The following is a 15,473-nucleotide window of genomic DNA, read 5'->3' on the forward strand; positions in this document are numbered from 1 at the left end:
ACAGCCTGGCTGGAGGCCCTGCTGGCCACTTCCTGTCTGTGACCTTGAGCCCTGACTTTAACCTCTGGGGCCTCGGTTGCCTTGTCTATTGCAGCGGACGATGACAGACCCCACCTGGTGGGGTGACCGTGCGAGTTCCCTCATCTGTAGTGTATATAGTATTCAGCAGAGCGCTGGGTACAGAGCGTGTGCAATATGATGTGTTCTCTGTCTTCGGCCAAGTCTTTTAGTCCAGAGGACAGCTGTACTTGGATGATACCTCTCCCAACTCCCAGACTATATATACACACACACACATATATACATGCTAAAGTAACATCTCCCCAGGTCCCTGAGCAAATTGTTAACACTGCTTATTCAGCAACTGTCCAATATGGTGGCCACTAGCTGCCTGTGTCTATTTATATGCAAATTAATTAAAAATTAAATGGAAAAATTCAGTTCCTCAGCCTCACTAGCCACGTTTCCAAGGGCCCGGCAGCCACATACAGCTAGCGGCTACCACGCAGGATGGCCCAGATATGGAATGTCTCCGTTGCCACAGAAAATTCTAGCGTGCAGCGATGACATCTACTTCCTGGCATACTCAAATAGATCTCCTTCATGCGGTCAGAGGATTCTAGCAAAATGAAAACTGCATGTGAATACGTGGAGAGTTCCCTGTAAGGCCGGATGCTCACATAGCCAGAAAAGTTCAGTTAAACGCAGACCTATTTCGTGTCTCTCAACACCGGCCCCAGGCTCACTCAGGTAACAGCTGCAAACCCTAGATGTCACCACGGTGTACATCAGGGCTGCACATCCATTCCATTCCAGGAGCCCCAGTATTTGCAGGCACCCCAGAATACCCAGGCACCCCAGCTCCAGGCTTTTCAGAATACCCACTATCCCCCACCCCTGCCCGAGGCACCATGCCTTGCCACGTCCAGACACCCTGCAGTCACGTCTGAAACATGGCCCAGTGCACAAGCAGCCCCCTCAGAATACCCCAATAATATCCACAGGCCCCAACACACTCCAATAATAGACAAGCATGCTCCCTGCGCGTTCCAATTACCTACCCCCACAGATTTGGCAAAACAGGCCTCCACCAATACTCCAGTATATTTCAGCAACCCCCCCCCCCCACACATCCCAGTATGCTCCAATAATAACTCCCCCACACTCTGATCTCAGTCTATTCCCATAACACGCCCCCTGAACACAAACCAGCACACTCCAATAATACTTAATGTGCTCCTACTGTATTTCGGCACCAACCCCCTCCACACACGCAAGCCCCGCTGGGTAGTCCCGTGACCCCCGACACATCCACGGTTGAATCCATACATTTGTACTGTAGGGACAGTGTTCTGCACATGCACCCTGGCCCCAGCTCTGCTCCCACCCATTATTAGAACCCCTTGGGCCCAACAGCAGGCATGCACGTGTAGACACAGCCCACAACTGCCCTGGCTCAGAGCTGATGATGCTTCAGTAAACATGTCTATGCCATATCCACTACATCTTCTAGACCTTATATTCAACCCAGGGATCGATCACCTTGTATCTGGGTGGAGAGGATGTTGGAAGAGAAGGAGGGAAGGGGTTGAAAGCGATGAAGAAGGGGAGGAAAGAGGTCAAGAAGGCTCCTTGAGTGGGTGAATGATGGGGCCAGTAGAAATGAGTTGAGAGGTTAGAGCTGCCTGCTTCTGACCATGAACTCCGTAGCATCCTCGTCCCCAGCTCTGTGCCCACCGTGTAGCCTGACAACCTCCTCTGAGCCCTCAGGCCCTCGCTGCCCCCATAGCCCTTCCAGATCTCCAGGGCCCCCCAGTGGCCAGTAATGCTCTTCAGATCCCCTTTATTCCTCATTTACAGCAGTTTCGCTTTCATTCATCCATCCCACAAACCCTACCTTTCCCCCATCCCCCTCAATCTCTCTTTCACCCCACACTCTCCTCACAGTTCATACATAAGCCTCCCCCAAACATCCAGCCCCTAATACAATTCAAAAAGACTCCTTTATCCATTAGATGGGAAGAAAAAGCCTGTGCTATGTCAACCAGCATCTGAAGCCCCTCACAGGTAAATGACTCAATCCATCATCTCCCACGGCCGGCCTCTACGTAGGTGTGAGTACCATTTCCACTTTACGAATGAGGAAACAGAGGCACAGAAAGGTCAAGGAACTTGCCTGAGCTCACACAGTGAACAACATTCTTCAACAATTCCCAAGAAAGTACCCGGGTAGTTGCAATAGTAACACCCTCCACTCCACTGAAACCAAACACCCCAGTACATATACATTTGCCCCCAATTCACCATGAACGTGCCCCTCCAGTGCCTGAAATTTATCTCAGGCTATGCCCATAGCACAACAAGTAACATTTATTGAACAGCTGCTGAATGCCAGACGGCATTCCAAGCACTTTACGTTTATGTATTCATTCAGTCCTCACGACACCCCCTGGAAGGGGTTGGCTGTTATCATCCCAATTTTATAGATGAAGAAACTGAGGCACAGAGAAATAAATTTGCTCAAGATCACACCTGCCAGAAAAAAATGTCACAGCCAAGATCTGAATTCCACATAGGCAACCCATGCATGCATGCATGCTAAGTCGCTTCAGTTGTGTCCGACTCTGTGCGACCCCATGGACAGCAGCCCACCAGGCTCCTCTGTCCACGGGATTCTCCAGGCAAGAACACTGGAGTGGTAGGCAACCCATATACCCCAATAATATCCAAATACCAGCAGATCACCCCATCCCTCCCTCTCGAGTCTCCCCATCCTGGACATACACCTCTCTTTCCCACGACTTTCTCACCAGCCCCCAGCACTGTGTGCTGTATCTCTCATCCTCCTTGAACTGCCCAATTGCCCTCTTGTGTCCACAACTCCCTATAACTGGGTATTCCTTCTCCCCTACTCCTGTGTATACCTTCTTGCTCTGCACCTGGATCCCCCCTCAAGTTGTCTGAAAGCTCCCCAGGACCCTAACCCACTCCCCACCAGCTCTCACCTCTGCAAGCCCGCATTACACCCCACGGGGCCGTCCTCCCACTTCCCATTTTGCCCTTGCACACCCCACATCCCCTTTCCCAAAGTTGTCTCCCACAGATTTCTGTGACCTCCTCACCCCCTCTCAGGCCAGCTCTCCCTCTCCTTTGCCCTCATCCCTCCCACAGCCTCTCGAGCCTCAGTATAGAACCCCACTGTATCCCCTACAGCATCCTAGGTTTCTTTCCTACTCCAGTTCCCCCCCTCCATCCATTCTCATCCGTGGAAGCCTCCTCCTACTTTCGCATCCTCAATTCACTTCACCCCTCCTTCTGTCTCCTTTCACTGGCAGCTGCATTTCATTTACATTCCCTGCATCTCCTCTCTGTGCTCTCCCCGAACTGCCTGAATCCCCGCCCCCCCAATCCTCTTCACACTTCCTGCACCCCCTCCTTACCCCATTCCTCTGTTCGCCCCGCGCACAAGCTCTGCTCCGGTGTTCCCCATTCCTCCCCCGACTTCAGTATCCCCCACTCCCCCCTGTTCCCTTTCCATCCTGCCAGCCTCCTACCCAGACCCTCTAACCCCGCCCCCTGCCCTACTGTTGGCGACCCACGCAGCACCCCATTCATGCTCCCGTAGGGCTGACTACCTGCCCTGCAGGAGCACACACAATGTTCCGCCCCAGGCCATCCCTCGGCGACCCTGAGCGGCCTCCGGAGCCCAGCGGCCAGCTCTTGTTCACCAGATCCCACACACAGGGACTGCAGCAGCCTCCACTCCCCCCACCCCCACCCCGAAGGTCCCTCTCGCACACCCAGGATCCCACAGCCCAGAGCCTGCTGCTGTAGGTAGCGCCCCCCCCCCCGCCCCGGCACTCAGCCCCTCCCCGTGTCCCAGCACCAGAGCCTCTCCATGGCCTGCCCAGAGGGCGCCCCCCGCCCCCCGCAGGGAAGCCAGCCCCCTCCCATGCTGAGGAGTGACACACAGAAGCAGATGCAGTTCCCCGTGCAGAAGCTCGACACGTGCCCCACACAGGCACGGACCCCTGGGGCAGGGAGAGGGGTGCGTGGGGACGGGGACCGGGGAAGGGTGGTTGTGGGGGAGGGGGCAGGCCTGCTCAAGGAGGGTGGGTGTTGGGAAACACAGCCGCAGTCCCTGGGACAGACCCCCCCCCCACACACACAAGCAAACACACTAGTCCCCAGACAGCCTCGCTATCGCTCCAAGTCACACACAGAGATAGACGCCGGCAAACAGGGACGTACAGATGGACACAGTTGGGGGGTGGGCTGGGAGCCCACCATCTCTCTCTCGCTCACACACACACACACACACAAACAGGGCTGCAGGCAGTCACACACACGCACGCACACCGCCACAGCCATAGGGACACACGCACCGTCGCACAGTGACACGCAGCGGAAAAAGAGGAGGGGAGGGGAGACGGGGGCGGGATGCGTATGTGATGGGGGGAGATGACTGTGAATGGGAGAGAGGGGTATGAATGGGGGGACTTGCCAACTCCGTGAAGGGGTGTGGGGGCACAGGGATTAGAGGAACGCGGGCCTGGGGTGTAGATGCCTGAGGGGAGGGCTCTAGAGTGGGGGCGCTAAGGGTGGCAGGAAGGACAAGTGGGGCCCGAATCCCGGAGTGGAGTCCGTCTGGAGGGCCTCCTTAGGAGGGACGTCCTGGAGAAGGAGCTGAAGGGGGCCTAGAAGGGCCTAGGAGGGGCCGGAGGAGTGTGTGTGTGCGTGTGTGTGTGTGTGGGGGGGGGGTGTCGGGGAGACAGGCCTGGGTTGGGGGGAATGAGAAAACGAAGGGGAGAGAAGAGGGGTCCGGAAAGGGCTTAGTGCCGAGAGAAGATTAGGGGAGAAGGGCGGAGGGGGCGAGCGGCTTGGGGGCGGGGAAGGAGCCCCAGGACTGGGGGAATCAGCGGCTGGGGGAGGGTCGTCGCCGCGGGCCGGGGCCTCCGGGTCGGGCCGCGGGGGGAAAGGGGCGGCGCGCTCCGTTACCTGTAGATATACCAGACGCTGCGCCGCCGGGGCCCCAGGGCCGGCCAGCTGGAGGAGAGCGCGGGGGGCGGCTGCGGCAGGGAGCCCCCCCCGGGGCCGCCCCCGAGACCCCCGCCGCCGCCGCCGCCGCCGACCGCTGACAGAGCCATCGCCGCCGCGGCCCCGGCCCCGGCCCCGGTCCCGGTGCCGGCCGCCCCCGCCGCCGCCGCCGCCGCCGCGTCCCCGTCCCCGCTCGGCCGAACCCCCGTGTCCGGGCCCCCAGGCCCCGCCTCATGCTGACCCGCGCCGGGAGGGGGAGGGGGAGGGGGCGCGCGCCCTCCCGCGGGAGGGAGGGCAGGGCCGGGGGCTCACATGCCGGGGGGCCGCGGGGGCGCGGGCCGCGGGGTCGGGCCGCGGCGGGAGCGCGAGGACCGCGGACGGCGCCGGCTTCAGCACCGCGGACAGCTCCGGAGGCGGGCGGCGGGCGCGAGGCTTAACCCCTTGGCGTCCTGCGCCGGGCGGGGGAGGGGGCCGGGCCGGGGGGAGGGGGCCGGCAGGGGAGCGCGGGGGCCCCCTTGGCGGGAGACGGGGGAGGGGCGAGCGCGGGGGGAGGAGAAGGGGGAGGCACTTCCGGTCTGGGCCCCCCCTTCGCCCCCCTCCCCCCTCCCGAGCCCTCCCGCGCAGGTGCAGAGCGAGGGAGCGCGGGGAGAGGGACGCACAACATCACACGAGACGCCTCGCAACCGCGTGCGAGGGACGCGCGGACACCGAGCCCCACTTCCCGAGCCGGGGGGGACGGCGCGGCGAGAGAGACCCCGGGAGGGGACGCACAACCCTCCCCCCCCCCGCCCCCCACAGCAGACAGACGCACGATGCACCCCGACAGTCTGGAAGGGGCCGGAAAGGGAGAGCCAGGACGTTTGGACTGGGCGCCAGAACAGGGAGAGACACCCCTCCCCGCAAAGAAGTCCAGGCGGAGGGACATCCACGCACCACGGCTCCCCGCCAGAGAGCCACAGACCCCCGGGGAGAGGACAGAGGGCAGCAGAGGCCAAGAGGGGTGACACGCGGCGGGACGGCACAGCTCCGGCAGGGAGGCAGGGTCACAACACGGGCCAGGCCACCCCAGACAGGGCCGGGGAGAGCGGAGGGTGGGGGGGGTGGGGAGGAGAACCTCAGACATGCCGCGCGCAGGGCCGCACATGCCAGCGGGCAGGAGGGGAGGAAGAGGGGGGCCACGCACTTGACAAGCAGAGGAAAGAGGAGGAAGAAGCTGAGCGACTACCCTCATCCAGCTGGTAGAGCAAACGACCCCCAAACCAAAGCCAAGGGGAGACCCAGAGAGACACTGACAAGAGACGAGAAGCAGGGGCTGATGGGGAGACTCCGGGTGGTGGGGGGGGGACCTCGATACTCACCCAGTGCCCAGAGCCGGAGACGTGCCAGGCGAACACGCACAATGGTCAAGCGCCTCGGACACTTGGGGCGCAGGGTGGCACCCCAGTCCCACCCTCTCTTCCCATATTGTCACTTCTCTCCTCCCCCCCACCCCCACCCCCGGCCCTCCCCCGCCCCGATCCATCCCCACTGGCCAGAACACAGACACGTAGGTTTGGACACATTTAATGGAAGGATGCTACGAACAAGGAGACCCTTCCCTGGATCAGGGGGAGCGGTGTGGGGGGGGATGTCATCTTTCAGATGCCCAGTTATGACCATCCCTCCCCCACAGCCGGCCCTTCTGGAAGCTCAAGCCCTGGAGTCCTCCCCTCTTCCTCCCTCCCCTCCCCCAACACCCCAGGTCCTGAATTCCAGATCAATCGGACAGACACAAATGCATGCACACAACTTTATGCGTTAATGCGCACACACAGCGACGTGCATGAAGAGGGACAGGCATGTGCAGAGACCCACCGCCGGTCCCCAGGTGGTAAGCAGACACACTGGACATCTCTGGAAAACACTGGCCCTCATTCTCAGACACAAGGATTCGAGGAAAGAGAGGTGCAGAGAGAGACAGCCACACACTGAGCCACAATCGTGCACCAGAAATGACAGCCACAAATGCACCCATCTGTACCGAGCGGGACACACCCTCTCGCTGTCACGGGCATGTGCACAGGGCTAGAACTCCAAGGGCCTCCGGCCACACATGCACACAGACACGTGTCATGCACACCTACAGAGGCACACGGGCAAGAACACGCCTGGGGAATCTGTACAGGGATGCTCGCCGACTGTGTGAGACGGTCACGCACAGGGGGATGGTAGCTCTGGGGGTACACACGCACATCCATACGCCCCCAGGCACCCCTTCCTTCCCATTCCTGACCCCGTTCCCTCCCTTCCCCTCCCCTCTCACCTCCCTGGGCCAATCCCATCCATCAAGCTTCAGAAGCAAGTCAGCCAGCAGCCAGGGAGGGGAAAGGTGTCAGTGTGCCTTCTCCCCGCCCCCACCCCACGTGGCCGGCTCTGCTGTCCGCCCCCCACCTCCCCCCACACGGCCAGCATGGGATGCACACACTTCCGCCGCACAGGACTGCACAGAGATGCGGCACATGAAGGAGACGGGAGCCTCCAGCCACCATACAGGGGAGCTCCCCAGCCCCCCAGGCACCCCCACCTTGCCCCAGTCCACCTCATTGGCCTCTGGCTACCCCAGAGCTGGGCAGTCTCAGTGGCTGCCAAGGATGGTTTGGGGTTGAGCTGTGTGGTCTGAAGCTAACCCTGCCTCCTTCCACCCCGATCAAACGTTAGAGGGATCAGATGAGAGAGGGGGCTTTGAGGTGGTGGACTTACTTAAAAGGTGGAGTGGGAGGGATGTGGAGTGGGGGGGGGGGTTGCCCGAGGGTGTAGGACATTTACCTTGGGGCATCAAAGCTGTCGTAGGAGCCCACGGTATAATGCCGGAAGAGTCTCTTTGCCTTGTCACTTCGGCTTTCTGCAGGGGGACAAAGGATGACCTTGGATCTTCTACTCTGGAAATCATGGGTTCATCCCCTGGGGTCCTGGCCCAAGCCTTCCTTTCGACCTCTCACCCCCACCAGGAGGGGGAAAGGAAGGGACATGAAAATCTAGAGTAAGTCGGGGACACCTGGGGGTTCCTCGTTACCTTGCTTTGCTTCCTGGGAGCGGTTGGCCACCTCTTCCAGGCAGTCAGAGGGGAACCAGCCAATGCGACCTTTGACCTGGCCTTCCCAGAAGCCTCCTTCCCCGATGCTAAGCACTGGATGGGGAGTGGGGACACAGAATAGAAACATTTCTGCATTTCCCTGCTGCCCACACCTCCCCTACCCGGCCTGCTCCCAACACTTGATGCACAGCTTTTCCACAATTTTCAGCACCTTGCCCAGAACCCGGCCCGAGGGCATCCCCAGGAAGGGGCACAGGGGGAGTGTGTGTGTGCTCAGTCATGTCCGAATCTTTGCCGTCCCATGAACGGTCCCGCCAGGCTCCTCTGTCCTTGAGATTTCCCAGGCAAGAATACTGGAGTGGGTTGCCATTTCCTCCTCCCAGGGGCTCTTCTGGACCCAGGGATTGAATTTGCATTGTTTTCTGCATTGCAGGCAGATTCTTTAGTTTAGCCATCAGGGAAGCCCCACAAGGGGGAATGGGGAGATAGTCACTCCTGCATAGTAGCTTCCTGAACACAACGGGGACACCAAGAGGCACTGGGGAAAGGAGCTGTGTCCCATGATGTGGTCCTTGCAAGTTAGGGACATGTCCACAACTGGCTCTCATCGCCCTGGGTAACCAATCACAACTCAGTTATTCCGTAATTTCCCTAAACCCCCGCTAGGCTCCTAGGTCACGTGCAATACCTCATCACTACCCCTGCCACCTCCTGCAGTCTCCTTGCCACTAAACCTTTTGTCCTCTGTTCCCAGACCCCTCCTTCTGTCTCTCTTTGCTTCCCCTGGCTCTAGATGGGAGATTAGAATCGTCTCTCCTTCTCTCCGCTGCTCGTTACCGGAGGCCCCTGCCCACCACCCCTACCCCTTAGACATGGGGCATACGCTGACCCACAATGATGGGCAGGAGGGACAGCTGATGTCTACCCAACTCTCACCGGGGCCAGGACCCTAAGAGGGGCACTGTCATACTGTCATGTGCCCCATTTTACTGATGGAGAAACAGAGGCTCGGAGACACTCAGGCGCGTTTGCTCCAGGTTTGGCAGCCTGGATTTGAACACTCCTGTTTTGCTACCTCTCTGTTCTAGTGCTTTGCTGCTGCTGCTCCTGATCATGACGAGAGCGAAAGGAACAAGCCCACAGCCGTCCACCTCTCCAGCACCTTTCACAGCTCTCTTCCCACTTGGCCCTTCACATCCTTCACTCACTCTATCCTTACACCTCGGTAGGTAACAATTGATTTCCCATTTTAAAGGTGAAGTTGAAGCTAGAATAGAAACACCTCTTGCCCAGGGGTGGCTTGAGCCAGGCCAGGGTTGGGGTTGGGGCCATCTGATGCTTTGCCCTGCACCGATCACCTCCTCTGAGAGGGTCTGGGGAAACCCCAGCCAGGAGGTGCTCCAGGTTACGGAAGAGAGCAGATGTGTGTCAAGAGGTCTGGGCTCTTGGCTGACTCTGCCTTGCCCAGCTGGATGATCTGGGAATCAATCATTTGTTCACTAAACAAATATGTATTTCGTGCCAGTCATGAGTCAGACGTCAGGCTAGGAACCGAGTAGAGTTGTTGTGTTAGTTGCTCAGTCTTGTCCGACTCTTTGTGACCCCGTGGACTGTAGCCCGCCAGGCTCCTCTGTCCATGGGATTCTCCAGGCAGGAATACCGGAGTGGGTTGCCATGCCCTTCTCCAGGGGATCTTCTCAACCCAGGGATAGAACCTGGGTCTCCTCCGGCACTGCAGGCAGATTCTCTACTGTCTGAGCCACCAGGGGAGTGAGTATAGCTGTCAGACACAGCCAACGTGGTTCCTGTCCTCACGGAGCTTCCAGACTGGCAGCCGGGGGAGACATAACTCTACAAGTGACCCCATGATTGGAAAACTGAGGTCAGGGCTTGAGAGGGGAAAGGAAAGGAATTTTGGAGAAAGACCAGATAGGAGTATATAAATCCGATGAGGGGATTTCTCTGGTGGTCTTAGAGGTTAAGACTTCGCCTTCCAACACAGAGGGGTGTGGGTTCGATCCCTGGTTGAGGAGCTAAGATTCCACATAAACCATAAAACAGAAGCAATATTCTAACAAATGCAGTAAAGACTTTAAAAATGGTCCACATCAAAAAATCTTTATAAACAAATAAATCTGATGGCATAGGGGGATCAGGAAGGCGTTTCAGAGGATGTGACATACAGGCTGAGACCTGAAGGATGCTGAGTGTGGAGGAGGCAAAGAGAGGGGAGAAAGCCTTTCCAGGCAGAAAGAACAGCATGTGCAAAGAGTTTAGGGTGGAAAAGGACTTGGGGAGTTTGAGGAAGGATGAGGAGAATAAGGTCCCTGGATCCCTGCAGGTGAAGGGAAGAGTAGCCTGAAATGAGGTCGTGTGGAGGGCAGGGTGGGCAGTGGAGGGGCCTGCAGGCCAGGCTGAGGCCCTAGGCTTTGATCCTGAGAGCAGAGGGAGTCTGCTGCCTTAATCGGGCAATGAAGAAGACCAGTGACATCATGGATGTGGGTGTGCTCTGAGGCAATCAGGGAACTTTTAAGGAAAGGACAGGATATGAAATCCAGGCAGTGCATCGGATGACTGGGCTTGACATTCAGAAAGACACACAGAAGATGCAGCCCATGGCCCTCTGCCTGTGGGAGGGTCCCTCACCTCTGATCTCAGCTTCCCTTTCTTCTTTTGCACAGACCTGACCCCCACTCCTGAGAGTCCCTTGGACAGCAAGGAGATCCAACCAGTCCATCCTAAAGGAAATCAGTCCTGAGTATTCATTGGAAGGACTGATGCTGAAGCTGAAACTCCAATACTTTGGTCACCTGATGCGAAGAACTAACTCAATGGAAAAGACCCTGATGCTGGGAAAGGTTGAAGGCAGGAGAAGGGGACGACAGAGGATGAGATGGTTGGATGGCATCACTGATTCAATGGACGTGAGTTTGAGTAAACTCCGAGAGTTGGTGATGGACAGGGAGGCCTGGCGTGCTGCAGTCCGTGGGGTTGCAAAGAGTCGGACACGACTGAGCGACGGAACTGACCCCCCACCTGGCCATACACACAGACACACACATACACACATTCCCCTGGCACGCTGCCCCCCTGCCAGAGACACTGTCCCTGCCTGGCCCCCACAGTTAGCTCCTGCATTTGGCCATTCATCCATCCACCTGTCCACTCAGCAGGTATGCACTGAGGCCCTCTGTGTCCCGGGTCATTAACCTGGGCCCTGATGACCCGGCCCCCGGTGACATGTGATCTCATCTTCAGAAACTCAGGCACCAGGGAGACAGACTACAAGACAGATGTAATTCCACAACCCGACTGACGCTCTGACCCCGGCACGCTCTTCAAGGCCCACTTAAACCATGTCTCCTGTGGGAAGACACCCCCCACCCCCGGACTCAGCTTCCCCCAGGGCCGAGGGTCTTTCCCTTCCTTCTAAGTGCCCCTAGTGGGGCTGCGTGTGATGATGACAGCTGGCCTTACTAGGTGTGAATCACTGTTCTGGGGGCTTTCCAAGAGCTGACTCCTTTAATCCTCGCAAAGGTCCCATTGTACAGATGAGGACACTGAGCCCCGGAGAAGTCACTTGCCTGAGGCCACCCTCAGGAAGTGCAGGAGCCGGGACTTGAACCCAGACAGCCTGGTTCTCAACCCCTATGCGACTTGGCTCGTCTACCAGCCTAGAGTCAGGCAAAGAATTGCTCCCCCGCCTCCAGTGAACTACGGCTGGGTACTTCCTGTCTCCAAAGCACCATTCTGTCCAAGAACACACATCCGCAGCCTTGCGAAGTCTGCACGCGGGGGATCCTGGCATGGTTTTCCAGAGGAAGGCAGGGAGGCAGAAGAGAGGCAAACCCCCATGAGAGCAGCCTCTGTTCAGGAAGCCCTCGGCAGGGACCGGCTTCACCTACTGCCCATCTCATCAGAGCCCGGGGAAGCGGGCACCAACACCCCGGGTCTCAGATGAAGACGCCCGGCAGAGGCAGGTGAAGTCAAGGCAGTGTGTCCCTCACTCTCCGCGCAAGAGAGCGAGAAGAACTGTGCGCTCGGACTGGGGACCTCAGGCGAGTCGCTTCACCCGTGTGAGGCTTTGCCCCTTTGACTGTACAATGGGCTCCGTACACCCGCCCTCGAGGGTGGCGGTGAGCGAGATGGGACCTCGTGGGGTCGCTGTCCCAGAGATGCTCATCTCCTCTCTTTTGCCTGGACCCCACCTCCTGGCAGCGCATCTGAGCTCCGCTGTGTGCCCCTCGGAGGTGGAAGGGGCACCTAGGTCTCTCTGAGGTCTTCAGGCTGCCCTGGAAGCTCCAGGTTCTGGACAACTGTTGGTCGCAGGCCCCTCCCTGAGAAGGGGGTGAGTTCCCCTGCTGACCCTTGCCCAAACCCTTGCCCCTTTACCTTTGATCTTTTCGCCCTTGCTCAGGGAGATCTCCCCCTCGCCTTGGGCCTGGTAGGACTTCACGGCCATGAAGGAGCGTCCAGGGACGGCCGAGTAGAGCTTCCTGCGTCTCCCGCGGCTGCCCAGGGAGCCCCCGGGGCCCCCGGAGCCCCCCGTGCCCCCGGCCGGCCCGTCCCGGGGTGTCCCGCTGGAGCTGCATACACAGAGGGTGTGAGAGGCAGGGGCGAGTGGAGGGAGGGGGCGCCTCTGGGAGAACAGGGGTCCTTGGGGGGGGGTGGGAGGTGGAGCATCAGGGTGGGGGAGGGGGTCTGAGTGCCTTTTCCGGCTCTGATTCCTCGGGGGCCGGGGGTGGGGGGTGGGGGGGGGGAAGAGGGCATTTGGGGGCTCCCCTGCCTGCCCGCTGTGGGCCCGCCGGCCCCCTTTCCTGCCTCCTGGCTTCCGGCTCTGTCCCCTCCCACGGGCCTGCACACCCTGCCTGATTCAGCTTCCTGAAGCTCTGCCTGTGTCATCCCTGCCTCACGAGCCTTCGGCGACTCCCAGCTTCCTCCTGGGCTGGGTCCAGCGCCTCTCCCGCCATCCCCAGCCCGCCACCATCTTCCTCCCGCCCACCCCCTCCCTGTCCCCCTCCAGGCGGCTCCCCCCAATGTCCCCTGCTCATCCTCCCCGCCTCCAGCCTCATCTCCAGGCATGGAAGCCCCTCCAGTCTCCCTCCTCGCCCACCCCCACTCCGCTGAGCTTCCTCTCACCTTGCCCAGGCTGTCTTATGTCTCTGCCTGCATGTCCTCAGGGGCTGGAACCAGCCTTTCTCTTGGGCACCCTCCCCACCCCTGGCCCACGGAGTGACTACTGAGCTAAACTCTGGTGCACTGGAATACACGGCTGCGAGACTGGTTCACAATGCCCTCACTGCCTCGGGGTCAGGAGGGAGACCTGGTGGTCCGAGGTGGGGACCAGTGCGTTGGATGGAGCGCGGTGGGGGGCAGCCGTGGCTCCCAGGAGGGATTCAGGGGCTGGGGGTCTGCGGGACCAGGGCTGAGCCCCCCCTACCTGGGCCGTCCACGAGGCTGACGCTTGGCCTCCTCGGGGTGCCTCCCGCGGGACGGGGAGCGGGCCCGGGCGCCCCGGGGGCTGCTGGCACTCCGCAGGGTCCCGCTGCTGAGCTTGGCGCTGGGGGCGGTGGGCTGCGCCTGGCCCTGGGGCCCTGAGGTGGGGCCGGGGGCCCCCGTGGACGAGGTCCCCGGGGCGGCGAACACCATCCAATCGGGCAGGGCCATGCTGGTATCACTGTTGGCCCGCAGCAGCGCGGGGGGCACTGTCAGCCCTGTGCCTGGGGGTCCCCGGCGCCGGGCTGCGTACTTGGGGGACTCCTGGAAGGGCACTGAGGTGGGCACGGAGGCCGGGGGGCAGGTGGGGAGACACACAGGAGGCAAGAGACAGTTGGGGGGGGAGGCACCAGGAGAGAAACAGATGAGAAAGAGTGGGGCTCCTGGACCCCAACCCCTCCCGCTGCCCAGGTGCTCACGGTCCTCTAAGGTTTATTTGGTCCCATCCTGGCCCCCAGATCAGGTCCGCTGACTCCCCATCCCACCATGCACCCCCCCTGCAAGGACCCCAACTTCTCCCCTTAGCTCGCTCACCCACGTCCTGTTCTCGATGGTTTCGGATCAGCTCCCCAAGTTCAAAATTCCCAGCGATTACTGCCACCTGGCGTGAGGGGGTAAGGGAGGCCCAGGTAGGAGAGAGAGAGAAAAACAAACAGGAAACACTGTGAGGTCTCCAGCCAGCTGCCCTGCACCCCCCAACCTTCACCCCAGCAAGTCCAGCCTCCCTCTTCTCCGAGACCGCCTGCCTCCCTCCCAGCTCCCCAAAATTTACCCCTCTGAGTTTTACACGCCTCCCCCAAGCCGCCCCAACAGACCTGGAAGGGGGTCTGTCCACTGTTATTCTTGACATCCTTATTGGCCCCTCGATAGAGAAGGATCCTAGCACACGTCTCCTGGTGGACAGTGGCACGGGGTGAAAGGGAAGAGAAAAACAGTTAAGGCCACCGCGAGTGGACACAGACACTGCGCTAGAGCCTTTGGAACCATCTGGTGGAAACCCGCCCTGCTCTGGACAGCAGCCACTGGCCCTTTAAACGTGGCCAGTCCACACTGAGAGGTGCTGTGTATGCAAAATGCACACCGGCTTTCAAGGACTTGAAAGATGTAGTTTAAATCTCTCCAGCAGTTTTTATGGGGGCTTCTCCGGTGGCGCAGCGGTAAAGAATCCGCCTGCCAATGAAGGAGATGCAGGAGATGTGAGTTCGATCCCTGGGTTGGGAAGATCCCCAGGAGGAAGAAATAGCAACCCACTCCAGTATTCTTGCCTGGAGAGCCCCATGGACAGAGGAACCTGGTTGGCTATAGTCCATGGGGTCGCAAAGGGTCGGGCATGACTGAGTGACTAACACTTAAGCACAGCACAACAGTTTTTATACTGATTACTTGAAAGGATAGTATTTTTGAAACAAAATATGCTACTAAAATTAATGTCACCTGTTTGTTTTTTCCTTTTATTAAAAAAGTGTCTCCTGGGATACTTAAAATTGCATGTGACTTGGGTTATAGTGTATTGGATGGCTACTAACCTAAACCAGGGTTTTCTTCTTATTATTACTATTTTACTGAAGTATAGTTGATTTACAATGTTGGGTCAATTACTGCTATAGAGCAAAGTGAATCTGTTATACACACATACACACATATTTATATCATTTTTTGAAATTTTTCCTTTCCATTACTGTTTGCCCGCATGCGTGCCAAATCGCTTCAGTCGTGTCTGACTCTTTGCGACTCCACGGACTGTAGCCCTCCAGGCTCCTCTGTCCATGGAGATTCTCCAGGCAAGAACACTGGAGTGGGTTGCCATGCCCTCCTCCAGGGGATCTTCCCAACCCAGGGATCAAACCCACGTCTCTTAGGTCTCCTG

At 59.0% G+C, this 15,473-nt stretch overlaps 1 protein-coding gene across 5 annotated transcripts in view; it reads right to left on the reverse strand.

The window, feature by feature from the left end:
* SHANK1 (SH3 and multiple ankyrin repeat domains 1) overlaps positions 1–15,473 on the reverse strand; it is a 50,894-nt gene that overhangs the window by 20,732 nt on the left and 14,689 nt on the right. For 4 of the 5 annotated variants that reach the window (XR_006263384.1, XR_006263383.1, XM_043436296.1 and 1 more), the window contains exons 9-15: positions 14,422–14,499; positions 14,141–14,207; positions 13,551–13,881; positions 12,503–12,696; positions 8,090–8,203; positions 7,843–7,918; positions 7,340–7,366 (exon numbers count right to left, since the gene is read on the reverse strand). Coding sequence is in view for 3 of the 5 variants with exons in the window: in XM_043436296.1 (XP_043292231.1) it covers positions 7,340–7,366; positions 7,843–7,918; positions 8,090–8,203; positions 12,503–12,696; positions 13,551–13,881; positions 14,141–14,207; positions 14,422–14,499 (887 nt within the window). In the remaining 2 variants the exon portion in view is untranslated. The remainder of the gene's footprint in view (positions 1–7,339; positions 7,367–7,842; positions 7,919–8,089; positions 8,204–12,502; positions 12,697–13,550; positions 13,882–14,140; positions 14,208–14,421; positions 14,500–15,473) is intronic. The other variant, XM_043436298.1, reaches the window with a different exon arrangement.

This window comes from Cervus canadensis, chromosome 18 (assembly GCF_019320065.1).
Source record: "Cervus canadensis isolate Bull #8, Minnesota chromosome 18, ASM1932006v1, whole genome shotgun sequence".
NCBI classification, from domain to species: Eukaryota; Metazoa; Chordata; class Mammalia; order Artiodactyla; family Cervidae; genus Cervus; species Cervus canadensis.